A 15,211-nucleotide genomic window follows, 5' to 3' on the forward strand; every position below is an offset into this window, starting at 1 on the left:
CCCCTGCAATCTCCTCCCTTGCCTCACAGCAGCCTGGGATACATCTCGTCAGGGCCTGGGGATTTATCCACTTTTAATCCTGCTAAAACCGCTAGTACCTCCTCCCTCTCAACACTAATTTGTTCAGGAATATCACAAACCCCCTTGCCGGATTTCTATGCCTACATTGTCCTTCTCCATAATGTCCTTCTCCATAATGAACACAGATGCAAAATATTCATTTAAAACCTCGCCTACAACTTCCGGCTCTACACACAGATTGCCACTTTGCTCCCGAATGGGCCCTACTCTTTCCCTGGTTATCCTCTTGCCCTTAATATACTTATAAAACACCTTGGGATTTTCCTTTATTTTGCCCGCCAATGTATTTTCATGCCCCCTCTTCGCTCTCCTAATTTCTTTTTTTAAGTACCCCCCTGCACCTTCTATACTCCTCTAGGGCTTCCACTGTTTAGTCCTTTGTATCTGCCAAAAGCCTCCCTTTTTTTCTTAATCTATTCTTCTATATCCCTTGACATCCAGGGTTCCCTGGGTTTGTTGGTCCCACCCTTGACCTTTACGGGAACATGTTGGCGTTGTACTCTCTCTATTTCCTTTCTGAAAGACTCCCACTGCTCTGATGTGGCTTTTCCTACAAGTAGCTGATCCCAGTCCACTTTGGCCAGATCCTACCTTATCATATTAAAATCAGCCTTCCCCCAATTTAGAACCCTTATTTCTGGTTCATCTTTGTCCATTTCCATGACTACCTTAAATCTCACCGAATTGTGTCACGGTCACCAAAATGCTCACCTACTGACATTTCTATCACTTGCCCGGCTACATTCCCTAGAATTAGGTCCAGTACCACCCCCTCTCTTGTAGGACTTGCTACATGCTGGCTCAAAAAGCTCTCCTGGATGCACTTTAAGAATTCTGCACCCTTTAAGCCTTTCACACTCTGACTATCCCAGTTAATATTGGGGAAGTTGAAATCCCCTACTATTATTACCCTATTATTTCTACACTTCTCTGAGATTTGCCTACATATCTGTTCCTCTATCTCCTCCTGACTGTTTGGGGGCCTATAGTACACTCCCAGCAAAGTGCTTGCCCCCTTTTTGTTTAAGTTCTACCCATATGGCCTCATTAGAGGAACCTGCTAAGATATCATCCCTCCTTACAACAGTAATTGATTCCTTGATTAATATTGTGACACCCCCTCATCTTTTACACCCACCTCTGTCTCGCCTGAAGATTCTATACCCCGGAATATTGAGCTGCCAGCCCTACCCCTCCCTCAACCATGTCTCTGTGATAGCAACAATATCATACTCCCATGTGTTCATCAACACCTTCAATTCATCTGCCTTACTCGCAAGACTCCTTGCATTAAAATAAATGCCATCCAGCCTTGCCCTACTCCCTTGTGCCGTTACATATTTGCTCTTCCTTCCAGGCTGTGCATCACCCCCTACTGTAGCTCCACTCCGTATCCCATCCCCCTGCCAAGTTAGTTTAAACCCGCCCCAGCAAACCTCCCCGCAAGGATGTTGATCCCGTTCCAGTTCAGGTGCAACCCGTCCGACTTGTACAGGTCCCACCTTCCCCAGAAGCAGACCCAGTGATCCAGGAAACTAAAGCCCTCCCTCCTGCACCAACTATTTAGCCACGCATTCATCTGCTCTATCCTCCTATTCCTATACTCACTAGCACATGGCACCGGGAGTAATCCAGAGATTACAATCTTTGAGGTCCTGCTCTTTAATCTGCTACCTAGCTCCCCAAATTCTTGTTGCAGGACCTCATCCCTCTTTCTACCCATGTCGTTGGTACCAATGTGAACCACAACCTCTGACTGTTCGCCCTCCCCCTTCAGAATGCCCTGCAGCTGTTCAGTGACATCCTTGACCCTGGCAACAGGGAGGCAACATACCATCCTGGAGTCACGTCTGCAGCCACAGAAACGTCTATCTGTTCCCCTTACGATAGAATCCCCTATCACTATTGCTCTCCCACTCCTTTTCCTCCCCTCCTGTGCAGTTGAGCCACTCGTAGTGCCACGGACTTGGCTCTTGCTGCATTCCCCTGAGAAACCATCTCCCCCAGCACTATCCAAAACGGAAAATCTGAGGGAGAGGGAGATGGACCCAGGGGAATCCTGCATTACCTTCCTAGTTCTTTTACTCTGTCTGGCGGTCACCCATTTCCTGTCTGCCCGTGCACTCTTTACCTGCGGTGTGACCACCTCGTTAAATGTGCTATCCACGAAGATCTCAGCTTCACGGATGCTCCACAGTGCTTGAATATATTTAATAAGTTGGCCTCAACTGCTTTCTGTGGTAGAGAATTCCACAGGTTCACCACTCTGGGTAAAGAAATTCCTCCTCATCTCTGTCCTAAATGGCTTACCCCTTATCCTTAGACTGTGACCCCTGGTTCTGGACTCCCCCGCCATCGGGAACATCCTTCCTGCATCTAGTCTGTCTGGTCGTTAGAATTTTATAAGTTTCAATGAGATCCCCTCTCATTCGTCTAAACTCTAGCGAATATAAGCCTAATCGACTCAATCTCTCTTCATACGCCATTCCTGCCATCCCAGGTATCAGCCTGGTGGATCTTCGCTGCACATCTTGTTAAATGCAAGATGTTGTTGCTGGACTCACCATTGATACCGCTTCACTCCCATTAATGGAAAACTCTGAACATCTCTTTGGTGCAGGCATCGTTTTGGGGAGGCGGAGCTGGGAGGACTACGAGAGAAACTGAATGGCAATGCAAGCCCCGCTACATAGGAGTGAAGGTGGGAACCAATCAGCGCCAAGCAACGTGGCAGCCATTTGCATTTATATAGGTTTTCACGACCTCAGCATTGTGGGTGTACCTACAACATATGGACTGCAGCGGTTCAAGGCGGAGGCTCACCACCATCTTCTCAAGGGCAATTAGGGATGGGCACTAAATGCAGGCCTAGCCAGCCAGCGACGCCCACATCCCATCAATGAATTAAAAAAAGGATGTCCCAAATTGCTTTACAGCCAATGAAGTACTTTTTGAAGTGTAGTCACTGTTGTAATGTAGGAAACGTGGCAGCCAATTTGCGCACAGCAAGCTCCCACAAACAGCAATGTGAGATAATTTTTTTTGTGGATGTTGATTGAGGGATATATATTGGCCTGGACACCGGGGATAACTCCCCTGCCCTTCTTGAAAATAGTGCCATGGGATCTTTTACGTCCACCTGAGGGCAGACGGGACCTCGGTTTAACGTCTCATCCCAACCATGGCACCTCCGACAGTGCAGCGCTCCTTCAGCGCCGCACTGAGTGTGTCAGCCTGGATTTAGTGCTCAAGTCTCTGGAGTGGGTCTTGAACTCACCTTTTAACTCAGAGGCGAGTCTAACAACTGAGACACGGCTAACAAAATATTCACTCATTAAATAGTCCCCATGTTTCAAATTGATTCTTAAAGGACTGTTCGTTTAACGTTACCGTCTGAAGAAACAAACATCTATTTAATCGGTGCTTCCTGTTACGTATTTTCAGTGCGATGGCTGAGATAGTGAAATGTGCGATGTCATTCCTACGTGAGCCTTAAATAACTTAAAACTTCCTCTTCACCAGCAGTAGCTGAAGTCTGAGAAAGAATTGAGCACGTAACAAGCAAACATGCCGCATTGTCTCATTCACCTTCTTTTACTGACTGTGATCGTGCTGAACAGTGAGTACATCTGAAAGAACAATTGTCCCAACCTATGTTTCACTAACTTTGCTTTATGTCAGTGTTGTCCAATACATTTGCCGCTGGCCACATGTGGATAATTGGGAATCCAGATGTGCCGAATTGAATTTCTGATTTGATAAATAAAACCTGAGTAGTAGACCTGTGACTTCAATACTCATTCACACGGTGTGTGCGAGTAAGGTTTTTGTGCATTTGTTGTTAAAGCCGTAAGACACAAAGCAGAGTGAGCAAGGGTTTTTTGATCATTGTGAGTGCTTTACTTCCTTAATGGTGGTGGATGTTTGTTAAAGAAAGACTTGCATTTATACAGCACCTTTTACAAACTCAGGTCATCCTAAAGCGCTTTACAGTCAATGATGACTCCTCGCTGTTGTAATGTAGGGAAATGCGACTGCCAATTTGTGCACAGCAAGGTCACACAAACAGCAATGAGATAATGACCGGATGTTTCAGTGATGTGGGTTGAGGGATACATATTGACCAGGACACTAGGGAAAACTCGCCTGCTTTTCTTGAAGTATCAATGGAAGGCAATTTCGACTAAAATCATTGCATGCGGCCGGAACAGCAACACCACAGCCACACCTGCGACCTGTCAAGGATTTGTGTTGGACAACACTGCTTTATACGAAGAATAAACTGTGACTCTTGACAGGCCCGTATAAACTTGAGGTAATGCAAAAGTAAGAGATCTGCAAATGCTGAAAATATGAAAGAAAGTGAAAAGGCTGCAGTGACAGCAGGTTAGCCAGTGTCTGAAAAGGGAAAGGATGGAGACCACCTTGTTGCTTTTTCAGACTGGAGGGAGGGATACAGCGCTGATGAGGTGGAATCTGTATGGATAGAATTGAGAAATACTAAAGGGAAAAAAACGTTAGAGGGAGTGGTTTATAGACCTGCAAACAGTAAGGCGGAGGTTGGGGATGGCATTTGTAAGAGAAATTAAAGAAGCGTGCAATAAGGGCACAGTAGTCATCATGGGTGACTTTAATCTACATATAGATTGGGTCGACCCAATTGAGTAACAATACTGTGGAGGAGGAATTCCTGGAGTGTTTATGGGATGGTTTCCTGGACCAGTATGTCGAGGAACCAACCAGAGATCAGGCCATCTTAGATTGGGTGTTATGCAACGAGAAAGGATTAATTAGCAATCTTGTTGTACGAGGCCCCTTGGGTCGGAGTGATCATAATATGATCGAATTCTTCATGAAGATGGAGAAAGAAGTAGTTGACCCAGAGACTAGGGTCCTCAATTTAAATAAAGGAAACTACGATGGTCTGAGGAGCGAGTTGGGTAGGATTAATTGGGGAATGGCACTCAAAGGGTTGACGGTGGATAGGCAATGGCAAACATTCAAAGACCAAATGGATGAACTACAGAATTTGTTCATCCCAGTTTGGCATAAAAATAAAACAAAAAAAAGGTGACCCAACCGTGGCTAACAAGGGAAATTAGGGATAGCATAAGGTCCAAGGAGAGGGCATATAAATTGGCCAGAAAAAGCAATAATCTTGAGGATTGGGAGCAGTTTAGGATTCAACAAAGGAGGACAAAGGGATTAATTAAGAAAGGGAAAATAGAATAGGAGTGTAAGCTTGCAGAGAACATAAAAACTGACTGTAAAAGCTTTTATAGATAGGTGAAGAGAAAAAGATTGGTGAAGTCAAGCGTAGGTCCCTTGCAGTCAGAATCAGGGGAATTTATAATGGGGAGCAAAGAAATGGCAGACCAACTAAATACATATTTTGGTTCGGTCTTCACAAAGGAGGACACAAATAACCTCCCAGAGATGCCGGGGAACATAGGGTCTGATGAAAGGGTGGAACTGAAAGAAATCAGTATTTGTAGGGAAATAATGTTAGGTAAATTGATGGGACTGAAGGCCAATAAATCCCCAGGGCCTGATAATCTACATCCCAGGGTACTTAAGGAAGTGGCCCTAGAAATAGTAGATGCATTGCTGGTCATCTTCCAGAACTCGATAGACTCTGGAACGGTACCCATCGATTGGCGGGTAGCTAATGTTACCCCACTATTCAAAAAAGGTGGTAGGGAAAAGGGGGGAATTATAGACCGGTAAGCTTGACATCGGTAGTGGGGAAAATGCTAGAGTCCATTATAAAAGATGTAATAGCAGAGCACTTGGAAAGCAGTGACTGGATCGGACAAAGTCAACATGGATTTACAAAAGGTAAATCATGCTTGACTAATCTACTGGAATTTTTTGAGGATGTAACTGGTAAAATAGATAAGGGAGAACAAGTGGATGTGGTGTATTTGGACTTTCAGAAGGCTTTCGATAAGGTCCCGCATAAGAGATTAGCGTGCAAAATTAAGGCACATGGGATTGGGGGCAAGGTATTGACTTGGATAGAGAACTGGTTGGTGGACAGAAAGCAAAGAGTTGGAATAAACGGGTCGTTTTCCAAGTGGCAGGCAGTGACTAGTGGGGTACCGCAAGGATCGGTCCTCGGACCCCAGCTGTTCACAATATATATTAATGATCTGGACGAGGGAATTGGATGTAATATCTCAAATTTGCAGACGACACAAAGCTGGGTGGGAGGGTATGCTGTGAGGAGGATGTCGTGAAACTCCAGTACGATTTGGACAGGTTGGGTGATTGGGCAGAAACATGGCAAATGCACTATAATGTGGATAAATGTGAGGTTATCCACTTTGGTGGCAAAAGCAGGAAGGCAGATTATTATTTGAATGCACTTCCCCTTCTCCCAATCTATTGCCAAAGAGACCTGGATGTTCTTGTGCACCAGTCGCTGAAGGTAAGCATGCAGGTGCAGCAGGTGGTTAAGAAGGCAAATGGTATGTTGGCCTTCGTAGCAAGAGGGTTCGAGTACAAGAACAAGGATGTCTTGCTGCATTTGTACAGGGCATTGGTGAGACCGCACCTTGAGTATTGTGTGCAGTTTTGGTCGCCTTACCTGAGTAAGGACGTTCTTGCCATGGAAGGAGTGCAGCGAAGATTCACCAGGCTGCTACCTGGGATGGCAGGAATGACGTATGAGGAGAGATTGTGTCGATTGGGCTTATACTCACTGGAGTTTAGAAGATTGAGAGGGGATCTCATCGAAACCTATAAAATTCTGTCAGGCCTGGACAGACTAGATGCAGGAAGGATGTTTCTGATGGCCGGGGAGTCCAGAACCAGGGGTCATAGTCTAAGGATAAGGGATAAGCCATTTAGGACTGAAATGAGGAGGAATTTCTTCACCCAGAGAGTGGTGAACATGTGGAATTCTCTGCCACAGAGGGCAGTGGAGGCCAGTTCATTAAGTATATTCAAGAAAGAGTTGGATATATTTCTTAAGGCTAAAAGGGATCAAGGGATCCCTTTAAATGGTGTACATTTAAGGAGTTATTTTACAACTTCCAAAACTATAATTATGGGGGATTTTAACTATCATATTAATTGGACAAATCAAATTGGGCAGGGCTGCCATGAGGATGAGTTCATTGAGTGTATTAGGGATGGGTTTATTGAGCAGTATGTAACTGAACCGACCAGGGGGCAAGCAACCTTAGATCTGGTCCTGTGTAACGAGACAGGATTAATTAAAAATGTCCTAGTAAAAGGATCCCCTTGGAATGAGTGACCATAACATGGTTGAATTCCATATTCAATTAGAGGGTGAGAAGGTTGGATCTCAAACAAGCGTGCTAAGCTTCAATAAAGGAGACTATGAAGCTATGAGAGCAGAATTGAGTAGAGTGGATTGGGAAAATAGATTAAAGGGTAAGACGATACATGATCAGTGGTGTACATTTAAGGAGTTATTTTACAACTTCCAAAAAAATATATATTCCACTGAGAAGAAAAGGGTGTAAAAGAAAAGACAGCCATCTGTGGCTAAGTAAAGAAATTAAGGATAGTATTCGACTAAGATGTGCGGGTTAGGTTGATTGGCTATGATAAATTGACCCTTAGTGTTAGGGGGATTAAATGCGTGGGGTTACAGGGATAGGGTGGGATATGTGTTGGTGTAGGGGTTATGGGGATCGGGTGGGATATGTGTCGGTGCAGGCTCGATGGGCCGAAATGGCCTCTATCTGCACTGTGGGGTTTCTGTGATTCTGTGATTCTGTGAAAAACAAGGGCATATAAGGTAGCCAAATCTAGTGGGAGGATTGGGAAAACTTTAAAAGACAGCAAAAAATATCAAAAAGATTGATTAAGAAAGGGAAGATAGATTATGAAAGTAAATTAGCAAAAAATATAAAAACAGATAGTAAGAGTTTTTATAGTTATATAAAAAGAAAAAAAGGGTGGCTAAAGTAAATGTTGGTCCCTTAGAGGATGAGACCGGGAAATTAATGGTGGGAAATATGGAGATGGCAAAAACACTGAATGAATATTTTGTATCAGTCTTTACAGTAGAAGACACTAAGAATATCCCAACACTGGACAAACAGGGGGCTAAAGGTGGGGGGGGGGGGGGGGGGGAAGGGGGGAGCTAAACACGATCAAAATCACTAAGGAAGTGGTACTCGGTAAAATAATGGGACTCAAGGCGGATAAATCACCTGGACCTGATGGCTTACATCCGAAGGTCTTGAGGGAAGTGGCGGTAGGGATTGTGGATGCATTGGTAATAATTTTCCAAAACTCCCTGGACTCAGCAAAGGTCCCGACAGACTGCTAATGTAACACCCTTATTTAAAAAAGGGCAGTAGACAGAAGGCTGGAAACTATAGACTGGTTAGCCTAACATCTGTGGTAGGCGAAATTTTGGAGTCCATTATTAAGGAGACAGTAACAGGACATTTGGATAATCATAATTTAATAGGGCAAAATCAGCATGGTTTTATGAAGGGGAAGTCATGTTTGACAAATTTGCTGGAGTTCTTTAAGTAACGTATAGGGTGGATAAAGGGCAACCAGTGGACGTAGTGTATTTAGACTTCCAAAAGGCATTTGACAAGGTGCCACACAAAAGATTATTGCTTAAGATAAAAAATCACGGGATTGGGGGTAATATTCTGGCATGGATAGAGGATTGGCTATCTAACAGAAGGCAGAGAGTTGGGATAAATGGTTTATTCTCAGACTGGCAATCAGTAACTAGTGGTGTTCCGCAGGGGTCAGTGCTGGGTCCCCAACTCTTTACAATCTATATTAACGATTTGGAGGAGGGGACAGAGTGTAACATATCAAAGTTTGCAGATGACACTAAGATGGGAGGGAAAGTAGTGAGTGAGGAGGACATAAAAAACCTGCAAGGGGACATCGACAGGCTAAGTAAGTGGGCAGAGATTTGGCAGATGGAATACAATACTGGAAGGTGTGAGGTTATGCACTTGGCAGGAAAAATCGTAGAGCAAGTTAATATCTTAATGGCAAGAAACTGGAAAGTACTGAAGTACAAAGGGATCTGGGGGTCCTGGTGCACGAAACTCAAAAGGTTAGTATGCAGGTGCAGCAAGTGATTAAGAAGGCCAATGGAATGTTGGCTTTCATTGCTAGGGGGATAGAATATAAAAATAGGGAGGTATTGCTTCAGTTGTACAAGGTATTGGTGAGACCGCACCTGGAATACTGCGTACAGTTTTGGTGTCCATACTTAAGAAAGGACATACTTGCTCTCGAGTCAGTACAAAGAAGGTTCACTCGATTAATCCCGGGGATGAGGGGATGGGCATATGAGGAGAGGTTGAGTAGATTGGGACTCTACTCATTGGAGTTCAGAAGAATGAGAGGCGATCTTATTGAAACATATAAGATTGTGAAGGGGTTGGATGCGGGGAAGATGTTCCCGATGATGGGTGAAACTAGAACTAGGGGGCATAGTCTTAGAATAAGGGGCTGCTCTTTCAAAACTGAGATGAGGAGGAACTACTTCACTCAGAGGGTGGTAGGTCCATGGAATATGCTGCCCCAAAAAGCTGTAGAAGCTACATCATTACATAAATTTAAAACAGAAATAGACAGTTTCCTAGAAGTAAAGGGAATTAAGGGTTACGGGGAGCGGGCAGGAATTTGGACATGAGTCTAGGTTCGGATCGGTCATGGCCCTGTGGGTAGCGGAGCGGGCCCAGGGGTCGTGTAGCCTGATCCTGCTCCTATTTCGTGTGTCTAATTCTGTTAGATTCAGGAGATGGTTCTGTGATAGTGGATTGGCAGTTAGGATCAGATCAGCCATGATCTTATTGAATGGCGGAGCAGGCTCGAGGGGCCGATTGGCCTACTCCTGCTCCTATTTCTTATGTTCTTATGATATGGGGAGAAGGCAGGGACCGGGTACTGAATTTGGATGATCAGCCATGATCTCATTGAATGGCGGAGCAGGCTCGAGGGGCCGAATGGCCTACTCCTGCTCCTACGTTCTATGTTTCTATGTTCCCCAGGTTACTGCTCCTTTTGATCTATATTAATGACCCAGACTTGGGCACACGGGGCCATCATTTCAAAGTTTGCAGATGATACGAAACTGGGAAATGTAATAAACAGTGAGGAGGAGAGTGACAGACTGGTGAAATGGGCGGACACGTGTTAACGCAGAGAAGTGGGAAGTGATGCATTTTGGTAGCAAGAATGAGGAGGGGAAATATGAATGAAATGGTCCAATTCTAAAGTGGGTGCAGGAACCTGGGGGTGTAAGTACGCAAATCTTTTAAGGTGACAGGACAAGTAGAGAAGTCTGTTATAAAAGCATACGGGATCCTCGGCTTTATAAATAGAGGCGTAGAGTGCAAAAGCAAGGAAGTTAAGCTAAACCTAATAAAACACTACTTGGGCCTCAGCTGGAGTATTGTGTCCAATCCTGGGAACCAGGCGCTGGGAAGGATGTCAAGGCTTTGGAAAGGGTGCGGAAGAGATTTACAATAATGGTACCAGGGAGGAGGGACTGCAGAAGCTGGGGTTGTTCTCCTTGGAGCAGAGAAGGTTAAGAGGAGATTTAATAGAATGGTTTTGATAGAGTAAATAAGGAGAAACTGTTTCCAGTGGAAGAAGGGTCGGTAACCAGGGGACACAGATTGAAGGTGAGTGGCCAGAGGCGACATGAGGACACAGCAAGTTCTTGTGATCTGGAACGCGCTGCCTGAAAGGGTGACGGAAGCAGATTCAATCGTAACATTCAAAGAGAATTGGATAAAAACTCGAAGGGGAAAAATTTACAGGGCTATGGGGAAATAGCAGGGGGGTGGGGGGGGGAGTGGGACTAATTGGAGAGCTCTTTCAAAGAGCCGGCACAGGCACGATGGGCCGAATGGCCTCCTTCTGCGCTCTAAGATTCTATGGCCCAATATTGATGGGTGGGTTTGGAAAACAGGGGCTGGGGGGGGGGTCGGGGGCGGAGTTTCGGTCGGGGAAACCCGGAAGCTTTTAACAGGATCCCTGCCCGGAGGCCAGTCTGATTGACGACCTTGGCTCCCTGTCGGACGGGGAAGACTCCGGAGCAGGACACAGCCGCGGGTAAGGAGCCTGCAGCAGCTAGTGGGAGTGGGGGGGGGGGTTTGTCCGATCCCCGATGGAGGGGGGCCTTTAGTCGGGGGGGGGGGGGGGGGTGTCTAATGGGGGAGGGTCCGATCCCAGGGAAGGTGGTAAGCTTGGTGAGCAGCGGGGGTGGGGAAGCACTCCTGCTCCTGGCCCACAGGCAGTGCTGGAAAGCCACTTACCTTCTCCCCGAATCTGTCCTCGTCTCGCTTGAGCTGCCGGGTTTCCTAAGGCCCTGGAAACCCAACTGGCCAGTGTCAAACCTGAAAAGCAGGTTAAATCGGAGGCTGCCAGCCTCGTTAAAATAGTTAAATAGCCAACCAGCCTCCTGGGAGTGGATTGGCTGCCCGCCCCCTTTCCCACCTCTGTTAAACCTGGAAGTGGGTGGGTTGGAGTCGGATTTGAGTTTTTAAAAATGTTAACATCCCACCCAACTCCAACCCAACCGCTTTTGGGGGTTAAAATTACCCCCTGTGATTCTAACCTTCTGGATGCCGAACTTTAAACAGAACTGGATGGGTGTACGTGTAAAATACAGACTGATATTCCAGTAAGCAACATACATTGTTTTAAAGTTGAGAATGAAAGTCCGTTTACGAAGGCACTACAGATATCAGGTTGGACCGAGCGATCCCATGCTCCCAATGAAGATCTCGAAGGATCGGCGAGACAGTATCACAGGTTTCTCTGGCCAGCGCTCCCTTCAACTATAGGATGCCATCAATTTCAGAAATTTATTTTCTCCGTGACTTGAGATCTCTGGCTATATTTTTAGCACACTGCAACAACAACAACCTGCATTTATATAAGAACATAAGAAATAGGAGCAGGAGTCAGCCATTTGGCCCTTCGAGCCTGCTCTGCCATTCAATAAGATCATAGCTGATCTACCTCATCACTTTCCCGCCCTATCCCCATATCCCTTAATATTCAAAAATCTATCAATCTCTGTCTTGAATATACAGAACAGTGCTCGTGAGTACAGGAGGATAGAACAGATGACTGCGTGGCTGGAGGGATGGTGCAGGAGGGAGGGCTTTAGATTCCGGAGGCATTGGGGAAGGTGGGACCTGTACAAGCCGGACGGGTTACACCTCAGAGCCAGGACCAATATTCTCGTGGGGAGGTTTGTTAGTGCTGTTGGGGAGGGTTTAAACTAACTTGGCAGGGGGATGGGCATCAGCATATAGCAGCAGAAAAGAGGAATAAGGGACATAAAAGAGAGAGAGAGTGTGTTGGATAGTAATAGAGAAGATAGTACGAGAGACAGTAGTAGTACCATATTAGATTGGAGCAGACTAAAAGACTACGAAAAATTTAAAAATGAGTTTAGAATGCATGTACGTAAATGCACAAAGTGTGGTGAATAAGGCTGGTGAGCTACAAGCATAATTAGCCGTGTGACAATATGCTGTTGCGGCAATAACGGAAACGTGGCTTAAAAACAGTGAGGACTGGGCACTTAATATTCAAGGGTACAAGGTGTTCAGAGAAGATAGGGAAGGATAAAAAGGAGGTGGGGTGGCAGTGCTGATTAAGGAAGACATTGTAGTGTTGGAAAGGGAGGATGTTCTTGAGGGGACAAGGACAGAATCCATTTGGTTAGAGTTGAGGAGCAAAAAGGGAATGATCATGCTATTGGGGGTATTCTATAGTCCTCCAAATAGTGAGAGGGAGGTAGAGGAGCAAATCTGCAGGGAAATTGCAGAGATATGCAAGAGCTATAGAGTGGTGATATTGGGAGACTTTAATTACCCAAATATTGATTGGGATAATGCTAGGGTAAAGGGAAAGGAGGGGGAGGAATTTCTGAAATGTGTTCAGGAGAATTTCTTGACCAGTATGTTCTTGGCCCAACTAGGAAGGAGGCATTGCTGGATCTGGTGCTGGGGTTTGAGGTGGGCCAGGTCGACCAAGTCTATGTGGGAGAACACTTGGCTACGAGTGATCATCGTAGCATAAGATTTAGATTAGTAATGGAGAGGAGGAAGGAACAATCTAGAGTGGAACTTCTAAACTGGAATAAGGCTAACTTCAATGGGATGTGAAAGGATCTAGCCAGGGTTAAATGGAACCAAAGACTGACAGGAAAAACTGTAACGGAACAATGGGTGATCTTTAAGGAGGAGATGTTCCAAGTACAGGCTAGGTACATTCCAACAAGAGGGAAGGGTAAGGGAACCAAAGCAAGGGCTCCTTGGATGACGAGGGAGATAGAGAAGATGATGAAACAATTAAAAAGAGGGTGTATGATGCATGTCAGGTGAATTCTTCATGGGAGAACCAGACCAAATACAATAAGTTCAGAGGGGATGTGAAGATGAAAAGAAGATTGGCAAAGAGAGAATATGAGAGTAGAATGGTGGTTAACAGAAAAGGGAACCCAAAAATCATGTAAACAGTAAGCGGGTAGTAAGAGGCAGGGTGGGGCCTATTAGAGACAAAGGTGGTGTTATATGGTTAGAGGCGCAGGGCAAGGCTAGTATACTCAATGAGTACTTTGTATCGGTGTTTACTAAGGAGGTGGATGCTAACAAAATATCGGTAGAAGTGGAAAAGGTAGAAGCAATGGAAAGGGTGAAAATTGATAGACAGGGTGTACTAGAAAGGCTGGGTATGCTTAGAGTGGACATATCGCCTGGTCCAGATGGCTTGTATCCCTGGTTACTAAGGGAATTCGGGGAGGAGATAGCGGAAGTGCTTGCCATAATTTTCCAATCTTCCCTAGATGCGGGGGAGGTGCCTGAGGATTGGGAAGTGGCAAATGTGACACCATTGTTCAAAAAAGGGTGTAAGGACAATCCTAGTAACCACAGGCCAGTCATTTTAACATCAGTGGTGGGTAAAGTTTTAGAAACAATCAAGGAAAAATTAACGGGAACTTGGAGAGGTTTAAGCTAATTAAGAAGAGCTAACAGATTTGTAAATGGCAGATTGTGTTTGACTAATCTAATTGAATTTTTTGATGAAGTAACTGCAATGGGAATGCAGTGATAGGGGATAGCATAGTTAAGGGGATAGATACTGTTCTCTGTAGCCAAGAACGTGAGTCCCAAAGGCTGTGTTGTCTGCCCGGTGCCCCGGTTAAGGACATCTCCTCTGGGCTGGAGGGGAACTTGAGTGGGAGAAGGAAGATCCAGTTGTCATGGTCCACGTAGGTACCAATGACATAGGTAGGACAAAGAAAGGTTCTGCTAAGGGAGTATGAGCAGCTAGGGGCCAAATTAAAAAGCAGAACTGCAAAAGGTAATAATCTCTGGATTACTACCTGAGCCACGAGCAAATTTGCACAGGGTCAATAAGATCAGAGGAATGAACGAGTGGCTCAAAGACAGGTGTGGGAGAAATGGGTTTTGATTCATGGGGCACTGGCACCAGTACTGGGGTAAGAGGGAGCTGTTCCGTTTGGACGGGCTTCACTTGAACCATTCTGGGGCTAGAGTCCTGGCGAATCGATTAACTAGAGCTGTAGAGAGGGCTTTAAACTAAGTAGTCGGGGGGAGGGTTCAGGTGAGCGGGAATTCAAAAAGTCAATGAAAAATGTGAAAACAATAGAGCAGGATAGAGATGGAGGAAATAACAACCAGCGTGTGACAGGAAGGGACAGAATGTTTAAAAAAAGAGTGCAACAGAAAATGGGGCCAAAACACAAGGAAAAAATGTAAAAAGACAAAGTTAAAAGCTCTATATCTGAATGCACGCAGCATTCGTAACAAGATAGATGAGTTGATGTCACAAATAGATACAAATGGGTTTGAACTGATCGCCATTACAGAAACGTGGTTGCAAGGTGACCAGGGCTGGGAACTGAATATTCCAGGATATTTGACAATTCAGAGGGATCTCTCTTCTTAGACAGTCCCTCGGAAGCGAGGATGATTTGCTTCTACACTAAAAATGAGTTCTCAGGTGACTGATGAGTCCAATGCAGAACCTACAGTCTCTGTCACAGGTGGGGCAGATGGTGGTTGAAGGGGCAGGTGGGTGGGGTGCTTGGGTTGATGTGCACTCTTTCCGCTGTTTGCGCTTG

The 15,211-nt window shown here is 45.4% G+C and overlaps 1 protein-coding gene across 5 annotated transcripts in view; it reads left to right on the plus strand.

The window, feature by feature from the left end:
• The first annotated feature begins 3,611 nt into the window (after positions 1–3,611).
• The window catches only part of LOC147123963 (junctional adhesion molecule-like), a 170,160-nt gene continuing 158,560 nt past the window's right edge, over positions 3,612–15,211 (plus strand). For 4 of the 5 annotated variants that reach the window (XM_085971394.1, XM_085971627.1, XM_085971789.1 and 1 more), the window contains exon 1: positions 3,612–3,700. In XM_085971394.1, the coding sequence (XP_085827520.1) occupies positions 3,649–3,700 (52 nt within the window). In that variant the 5' untranslated portion in view covers positions 3,612–3,648. Of the gene's footprint in view, positions 3,701–11,082; positions 11,161–15,211 lie in introns of those variants that run through there. The other variant, XM_085971462.1, reaches the window with a different exon arrangement.

Source organism: Somniosus microcephalus, chromosome 1, assembly GCF_052327205.1.
Source record: "Somniosus microcephalus isolate GS21.2 chromosome 1, FLI_Smic_1.0, whole genome shotgun sequence".
In the NCBI taxonomy this organism is placed as follows: Eukaryota; Metazoa; Chordata; class Chondrichthyes; order Squaliformes; family Somniosidae; genus Somniosus; species Somniosus microcephalus.